This window comes from Eulemur rufifrons, chromosome 28, assembly GCF_041146395.1.
Source record: "Eulemur rufifrons isolate Redbay chromosome 28, OSU_ERuf_1, whole genome shotgun sequence".
Taxonomy (NCBI): Eukaryota; Metazoa; Chordata; class Mammalia; order Primates; family Lemuridae; genus Eulemur; species Eulemur rufifrons.
Genome location: NC_091010.1, coordinates 14,245,555 through 14,254,280, shown reverse-complemented (window position 1 = coordinate 14,254,280; position 8,726 = coordinate 14,245,555). Strand labels below are relative to the sequence as shown.

The window sequence follows — 8,726 nt, the reverse complement described above, 5'->3', positions numbered from 1 at the left end:
ATCAGGCTGAGGAGGCAACTGGGAGCTGAAACTCAGCCTGCACACCACTTACCATGCCATGGGCCCCTGGCTTGGGGGAACTTTTTGTACTGTATGTGTCATGGAGGCCCTGCGCTACAACTCTCTCTACCTCCCAAAGCCCCATTAGGCCCAGAGATGCAGCTCCACAAGAGACTGTGAGGTATATGCCACCCTCATCATTTTCAACTTCTTATGCTTCCAACTCCCTCCCATACAAGCACCAGGGAGAAGCCAAAGTCTTCATAAAAATCACATTTTATTGATCAGTTTTATTCAAAATTATAAAAATAGATATAAATAAAAATAGCAGAAAATAGTTATTAAATATTCAGTGTACAGGAGTGGTCCTCACCCCACCCAGTGAGGATTGGATGAACGAGGCTGAAAGGTGAAAAGGGATAACTGGCCAAGAAAGGAACATCTGTGCGACAATGAAACTGAGCCATTTAAGTGCTGGTCACAGGTCATGCCCCAGAATAATATGTTCACAGGCATCATCACGTGGGGGACCTCAGGCTCTGAGAGTGACGCAGAACCTCTCCAGACAGACCATCCTGTGTGGCATCACAGTTCACACAGTTTAGGGAAATCTCTAGACTTGCAATCAGACAGCCGCTCTTACTCACACTCACACTCACAGCCCGGGCACAAGTGTGCAAAGGTACACATATACATAATGTTTCCTGACCATTCGTACAATGTCAGAGCCTGTCCCTCAAGTCATTAGTGTCTCTGCTCCCCAAACTTCTGTTCCCACGTTGGTCAAGCTCCCCCAAGAGACCTCAGCTGTTACACTTCCTAATTGGGAAATTATTCATTTCTCAACAATGGGCCTCATGAATGCCCATTGTTGGGGGAGCTGACTGTCCTTCCACCCATGCACAAGAGATGCCATTTTTAGCTCCTGAAGGCTTTAGTCTAGAAAAAGACAAACGACTGGTTGATACCATCCTGAGTCAGGACCCCCCCTCCATCCTGGCCAGGGGGGTCTGGGCGGCCAGCACCCAGGCCTGTGTCTGAGGATAAAGCAGTTGCCGCTCGCCGTGGCGGGCAGCGCAAGCAAAACCATCTCTGCAGAGCCTGTCTTCCCAGTCTCTCCTTACAGCTGATGGAGATGACCCTGCTGCAAAAATGACGGTCAGCGAGGCAGTAGGTGGTGCCTGTTTCCTCCCTCCGTGCCCTGGGGGCTCTCAGAGGCTGTTCTCTTCCCCAGTGTGAGTGCGGATCCAGGGCAGGAATCGTGAGACCCTTGTGTAGACACCCGGCTTGTCCTTCAAGGCACACCCACGGCCCCAGCTCACAATCCCAGTCAGAGTCAGGCGGCCTTGGGTGGAGCAGACGAGGGGGCCCCCTGAGTCTCCCTGGAAAACCAAAGACACAAAACAATGAGCCCTGCGACAAGTGAGGAGAGGGCCTTCCGATCCCACCACCCAACCATGCCTGAGAGAGAGGGGAGAGTTTCCTAGAGTCAGAGTCCTCAGTGGCTCCCTGTTCCCCACCACATCAAGTTCAAAATCCTCTGCTGGCTTTCAAAGCCTGTCACCTGCCACTGTGCCATCTACACTCCCAGACCCTGCTTGTTCTCCCCACCCTGGACATACCAGGCATACCAGGCTCCTTCAGTCTTTTGTATATTTCAACTGAAACACCCTCTTTTCTTCCCTCCACCTTCTCAAATCCCTATCAAGCCACAGTCTCTTTAAAGCCTCCCGTCCCTGGCCATCTAGTCGGCACTCACTCGGCACTCGCCTCCCTCTCCTAAACATCTGGTCATTTAAAATGCACACCACACCCTGAGCACTGAGCTATGTTGTCTTCTACTCTTTCCTCCTTCTATGGTCTTAGTCCCCCCTAGTCTGAAGTCCCCAGCCCAGAGCTGGGCTCATGACATTTGGCAAACAAATAAGAAGTCAGCTCCTGATTCTGGCTTCCTGGGGTTTTGGCTGAAGAGACTCCCCGATGTTGACAAGGACGAGCCCAGGAGCGTGGGGGAGATTTGGGGGTGATGCAGAGAGGCGCTCGGAAATCTCACCTGGCAGGAATCCGTTTCCCACTGTGGGTCAGCGGCACACAGCATTTTGGAAGTGACTTCAGAGCCATAGTAGTGGGGCTGCTGGCACTCCTGGTGGGAAATCAGCTTCACAACAGTCATTTTCAGCTGCTCTGAATAGATATAGTCGGCTAGGTGGAGGGAAACGGGAGGAGTATGTGTTAAGATGTGTCTGTCCATTGGGACTCTCAGCCAGGGAGGGAAACAAAAAGTGTCTCTACCAAGGAAAGCCCTTATTCCTTTCCACCCAAATCTGAGCCTTTACCCCACCGATAGCCCCTCGCCCCCATCTACTCACCCTTGTGGCCCATCACTCCCTAAACAACACCCCCACTCCAGCTCAGACCCATCTGCCGCCCCATAGAGCTCCCATCTCTGACTCCACAGTCTTCCCTTGATCATGCCGGGCTCCCTTCCAGGTCACAACACTCCCCCAAGACCCTTCCGTCAGCCCCAAATGTCACTTACTGTCATTCTCTTTTCCAAAGCCAGTGATCTCACAGCTTGTGCCGAAACGAGCATCGCCATACATCGAGGGCAGGCAGATGGTCTGTATGGACCGGGATGGCTGCGCACACTGGCCCCGTCTGTCACGGATCTTCAGCAAGGCTAGGGGAGGAGAGAGGGTCAGAGGGGAAAGATTACCACCCAGTCAGGTGGTCCCCATCTCTCCCCTCCAAATGCTGAAGGAGTCTCTACGTCTATCCCTAGGTCAGTTATGGTCAGAGGTCATCCAGGGAGGTCTGTTGGTAGCTTGTCACCTGGAGCCCCCCATGTCCCAAGGTCTTTGCTCCAGCTGCTGACAAAGGCTTGGACAGTGTAGGCTGCCACATACAGTTGTACAGGTTGTTTCCTGCAAAAAGCCCCTGCTGAAGTACCTGGGCTGAAATCCAGCCCAAGCCTCTCTTCTCCAAGTTCTATATCCTGGTACCAACAGGAGCTGCACCCAAAAGAGGAAGGAATGTCTTCTAATTCACATAAACAGGGCATTCCCAGCCCAGGCCATATACCCGCGGGGCTGTCTCCACTCAGAAGAGGCTAGCTGTTTGGGGTATTCAGGGTCTCTACAGAGAGGCACCAGGCCCCTCATATACTCCACTCTGAACTCTTCCCCTCCACCTCCTTTGTTGCATAAAGTAGGGGCTTCAAGTCCCCTGATAGACTCAACCTCTTCTCCGGTCTCTCCTTGGAGCCTTCTCTCCCCAGGCCACCATCATCATGGCGGTGAGGGTTTTCCACTCACCAATATCATTATGGTGAGCAAGTGTGTCAGCACTATAGTCCTCGTGCAGGATGAGCTGTTCCACCTCAAACTTCATCTCCCCAGGCGTTTCAGAGTTAAGTCTTGACCGGCCCAGGTAGACGATGTAGTCCTCCTCCTTCCGTGGGTAATTACTGTGGGAGGTGACACCTGTCAGACAGCCTGTTCTCTTGAAATCCTGTCCCCTCCTCCTCCCCACCTTAGAAGCCTCTAAGCATGATTTGTCCCCAAGGCCATGGGACACATGGAGAGGGGCTGATGAGGGAGAGTTGAGGTGGAATCCTTTGCTAGGAAGGAGAAGAGGGTGGGGCAGGAGAGTCAGAGAGAAGAGACAGAGGAACGTACATGAAGCAGTGCGTGGCGCTGAGCACCCAGCAAGGGCTGATGAGGCTGCCTCCGCACAGATAGCCGACGGAGCCTCCCCGGTGCCTCCTGTAGATGGCTGCAAACCAGGGCTGGTTCTCAATGGTGGTGAATTCTCCCCCGACAATCTTAAAGCGGGGCCTCAGAGCCTTCTGGCCACACTGAAACCCTGATTGTTCTGGAGGAGAGAGGGGCTTTGTTCCTGGAAGATAAAAAAAGGGATGTCTTGACGAGGCAGGTAGGATAATGCATCCCTCTCAGGCAGCATCCCTCCTCACCCCTCCTGTGATGGAATAAGGGGACATACAAGTTGGTCCCCTTCCGCACCACTGTCACAGGCAGGTCAGTGACACTCACCAACAGAGCAGTCAGGCACATTGCACTCTTGGACAACCTGCTTTAGGCCAACCTGCACGTAGCACCAGGGCCGCCTCTGGTTGTCTGGGTTCCTGGCAACACAGAGGGGTAGGGGGTGTCATTCCAGCCCAGAAAGCCTTCCCTGCACCCTCCCCTCCAGGGAAGACTCCACCAGAGGCCTCGCTTTTCTCATGCTATGACCTCTGGGAGCAGAAGGGGATGGTAACAAGGGTTTCTGAGGCTCGGGGAGGGCTCGTGGTCCTCGTTGCCCCCACCTCACCTGCAGTAATTGTGTTTCCCCAGGCCCAGCCGGAGGGCATCAGGTCTGTGGGCATGGTATGTTTGCAGAAAGACAGGGTTAGAGTTCCAGGCCAGGCAGGGTCGGCCCTGGATGTCGGTGTTGGCCTTTCCTCGGTAAGAGTGACCATTCCCCTGATAGCAGGTTTTTGCTGTATCTATGGAAGGACATTACGACAAGAGAATATTAGCAAGAAGAAAGTTCAGATGGGCATTTTAGAGATTACATGATTTCAGACCTGGCAGAGAACACTGGAAAGGGTCTCCTGCCATCCCTATCTCACATTTGTGGAACCACTGCTTCATGAGAGTGTGTGTGCGTGTGTGTGTGTATCTTTGATTGTGTATATCACACAGAGATGAAGATGTCACCCACCCCATCTCCAGCTCCTGACTCCTGCCTGCTTTTGCATCCCACCCATCTCTGCCTGCCCCCAAATCTCTGGTGCCTCTACCTTCCCAGTTAGAGCCTGGATCTCCATACCTATCTCACAGTGCTCCCCTTGGAATTTCTTTGGGCAGCTGCATCGCCGAATGTTGGAGAAGTACTTGTAGGACACACATGTTCCTCCATTCAGACAGCCACAGTTCACTGGGGAGCACAAAGGTGGGATGAGCAAGAAGCTGGGGAGGAGACGGGGGAGGGAGAGCCAGGCCTGCAGCAGGGGTCGGGGGTGCCCCTGAGGCTTTTCCAAGATGTCTGTGTAGGCAACTATTGTGCAAGGGGTGGATACTCACATGCATCAGACACCCGATGAAGTTCATGGCTGCCCTGGAAGAGATTGGGGGAGGGGTCACCAAAGGTCCCATGCTCCTGGGACTCCAGGGTGAGGATAAACTGGCCGGGATCCCCAAGCCCACTCTTCCCTCCAGCTCCCTCTCTCCTCACCCCGTTCATATCTAACTGGATCATGGGTTTCCAGCAGGGAGAAATGGATTGACTCAAACGAGCTTCACAGACCAGGTGCCCTCAGGCTGGGGCAGTCCCTGGGGCTTCTTCCTGCCTCGCCAGGAGTGCAAGCCCCTTGGTTCTAAGACCCCCCGCTGCCACGTCTGTCCTATTTCCCCTGGAGAGGCTGGCCCTGCAGTTGATGGAATCCGGAGGACTCCAGCTCCCTATGGAGCCCCTCCCCTCCCCTGGCGCCGTTCGGAGGTCCTGCAAGCCCCCTCCTGCGACGTAAGTCAGAACCGGGCAGCCACTCACTTTGGAGGCACTCACGACCAGGACGCAGAGGAGCAGGCACGCCAGCAGGACTCTCATGGTGGCGAGGTTGGGGCTCTAGACAGCGGCTCTGCAAGGGAAAGAGAAGTCAGGGCAAGAAGCGGAGGAGCGAGGAGGCGGGTGGGGTGCGCTACTGCAGTTCTGGGGAGGAGCCGGCGGTGCCCAGGCTCCCAGCCCCGCCGCCCCTCCGCCCTGGGGGCCCTGGGCTCCCGGCGCAGCCTGGCCGGGCACCCGCAGGGGCACGCACGGAAGGGGAGCGGTGACTCGTGCAGCCGCTGTGCAGCCCCGGCAGCCCGAGGTAGGCGGAAGGGAGGCGCACCCGAGCCGGGCCACCGCGCATCCCGCCGGGGCTCCTAGGGCCGCCGGCACTCACCAGTGGCTGCGGCGGGAGGGCGCGGGCCGGCTGCGTGGACAGGTTGGCACTAGGCCGGGCTCTGGGGCTCCAGTCTCTGCGCTGTGCTGCCGGCCGGCGACGCGGGCTCTATATCAGGACCCGCCCAGCCCCGGCCCCGCCCGCCCCGTCGCCGGCTCCACTCCCTTCCCTCCCCTTCCCCGCGGCCAGCAGTAACCTGGACCCCACGTGCTTCCGCAACTCTGACAAAGTTGGGGTGGCAGCGCGATCCTAGCTGGGGGCGAACGGAGTGTGGACTGAGGGACAGAGAAGCAAGTCAATTCTGTGCCCTTCCTGCCATTCGCACGGCCCTGGGCCCCGCGCCAGCGCAGGGGACCGCTCCTTCCCTCGAATTGCAGAGAAGAGAGGGCGCTCGGAGACTCCCTCCTAGTCCAGCTCTGATTAGGACCTCCTTTGGGGTTCCCTAATCAGTTCTCCAACCTCTCCACCGTCGTCCCCCACCTGCCTAAGAGTGTGATTCAGACCCCTGGGTATAGGGGACACAGCTCACGTAGTTGTAAAGTTTCTTTGTTGATGTGAAAATTGTAGGTGACATAGGCTCCGTGAAACACAGACACAAAAGCCTGCTAACAGGGGCTGCCTCTGTCCAAAGCCAGGTCACCAAATACCGCCAACACACCTGTGGATAAGACAAAGCTGAGTTTATCGCTTAGGTGGTAAGGGAGTTTGGTTGTGTTATCAGATGGGGAAAGGCAAGGACAGGTTTATTGAGAATTTGCAGTTTGGTTTAAAGTCAGTCTTCTAAAGTGGGGGATTGATAAGGATTGAATAAGCGTCATGATATGATACTGTAGGATCATGGGAACAAAGTCCTAGGGCACGAATTGTTGATGGTTCTTATTGAAGCGTTGATGGGTCTTAGGAAGTTCCTAAAATGAACAATCCATAGTTTCCTGGTCAAGAATAAAGTTAATTATAAAAACAATGGAATAGAAAAGACTTATTGTAGACAGTGAACTGTGGAGGGGTGGGATGTTCTGTTCTCACCTCTGAGGAGTGGGGACTGGAGGACAAGATGAGAGGGAGATTTCTTTTTCACTGCATGTCCTTTTATACTGTTACATTTTTAAAACACATTCCTGTATCACCTATTCCAAAAAGATAATTATACATTTTAAAATATATGTGCATTTAGTGTTCTACTTTCTCATACAGCCTTGTTTCTCTTAAGATAAAAACAATTGTTTATCAAATAAAATTAGCCTTCAGAAAGACAGACCATGTGTAAATGATTCCGCCTGCCCTTCCTGTGTGAGGATGAGCACACACATTTCTGTACACACACACACACACACACACACGCACACACACGTGCGCACGCACACATCCCATGGGCACAGTTGCAGGAACACAGCAGGCACTCTATGGTTCAGTCACCCCCATCTCTTTCTGCTAGTGTCAGGAACCAGGGTTGGGGTCACTTCAATGCCACCTGGCAGGACTGGCTCCCTTAACAGGAGGAAAGCGGCTGAGTTCCTGTAATTCATTAGAGGCCCAAGGTTTGGTCTCTTTCCCTGCCTAGGCCTGCAGCATTTTGCTGCCTTGCAAACCTGGACCGTGGGTCTGGGTCCACTTGAGAGGGGCAGAAGGAAGGCAGAGAGAGCACCAGAGGGCAGAAAGGAGGAAGGTCCCTTTGTGCCACCCCAGCCAGAGGTCTCAGGGTGCCAGCCGGGGGCTGGGGAAAGTGCAAGTTAACCATCCAGCCTTAAGAACTCAAGTGACCCATTGTCCTCTGGAGGGAGTTTTGCTGTGCCTGCTGACCTGCCAGCCTCCCAGGGGGCAGACTGAGTCAGAGGAGCTATAGGCCTCAGAGCTGGTCTTGCTACTTCCTCTAGAAGACTGTGGCCAGTTTTGTTTGAGTTTGAGAACTCATTAATTGTAAATAAACGTGATCAAAATGTAAACAGAGATGTTGCAGCCTGAGGACTTACCCCGAAACTGCTAGGTTAGTTATCAGGAAATTCCCAGCGGCTGTCGTGATTCACGTTGCTCCCCCAGCAGCTCTCATGACTCCAGATTACTTGGCTGGAGGCTGTCATGCTGATTCTCCAGGGCAGGATGACTTCATTTCCTCCTGGACAAAGGCGAGGAGACCAGACCGTTATGCAGTGTGACCCGCCTCCTCCCCCTCCTCCCCCTCATCCCCCTCCTTCTCCCCTTCCTCCCTCCTACCATCTCTTCACCTAGCTCCTCCCACTCTTCAAAGAACTTCCTTAATCCACTGGTTGATCTTGGCGCTCTCTGAAATCTCTGTGACCATCTTTTGGGGCACCGTCTGTGCTACGCTTTCAGTTGCTTGAGGGCAAAGATCACATCTTAATTATCTTTGTCTCTCCCTTAGCGCTTGGTACATGCCTTGTTCATGTAGGTGCTTTATTGTGACTGAATCAGTGAATGAGAAGGAAGAGAGAGCTTTGGGGTACCTTGGAAGTTTCCCTCCTCTGTCTTTTTTTTCTCTTATCATAAAAATTAGTACCAGCTTGTACTATTTTTTTCTAATGTATTTCTTTCTTGTGCTTAAAGGCACTTTGTTGTAAACCATTCCTCTTTAACCTCCTAACTGCCTTGTGATGTAGACTGGGATGGTTGTTCCCATTTTACAGATGAGGAAAATGAGGTGGAGAGATGAAATGTAGTTGATGAGTGGCAAAGCCAGCACTAGAACCCAAGTCTTCTGATCCTTGTTCCTATGCTCTACACCTCACTGTCTCCCTGGAGACACAGCACTGTGCAAGAAGGACCA

The 8,726-nt window shown here is 53.6% G+C and overlaps 1 protein-coding gene across 2 annotated transcripts; it reads right to left on the bottom strand.

Moving 5' to 3' along the window:
- Positions 1-261: 261 nt before the first annotated feature.
- On the bottom strand, positions 262-6,029 carry PLAU (plasminogen activator, urokinase). Of its 2 annotated transcripts, XM_069460080.1 has the most exons (11): positions 5,945-6,008; positions 5,554-5,641; positions 5,088-5,121; positions 4,834-4,941; positions 4,333-4,507; positions 4,053-4,144; positions 3,678-3,897; positions 3,315-3,466; positions 2,540-2,680; positions 2,054-2,202; positions 369-1,382 (listed from the first exon to the last, which is right to left on the bottom strand). In XM_069460080.1, the coding sequence occupies exons 2-11, from the start codon at positions 5,608-5,610 to the stop codon at positions 1,212-1,214; spliced, it is 1,299 nt and encodes a 432-aa protein (XP_069316181.1). In that variant the 5' UTR covers positions 5,611-5,641; positions 5,945-6,008; the 3' UTR covers positions 369-1,211. The 2 variants fall into 2 exon arrangements, with proteins under 2 accessions (XP_069316182.1, XP_069316181.1); XM_069460081.1 differs by lacking the exon at positions 5,088-5,121 and having other exon boundaries at positions 262-1,382; positions 5,945-6,029.
- Positions 6,030-8,726: the final 2,697 nt, after the last annotated feature.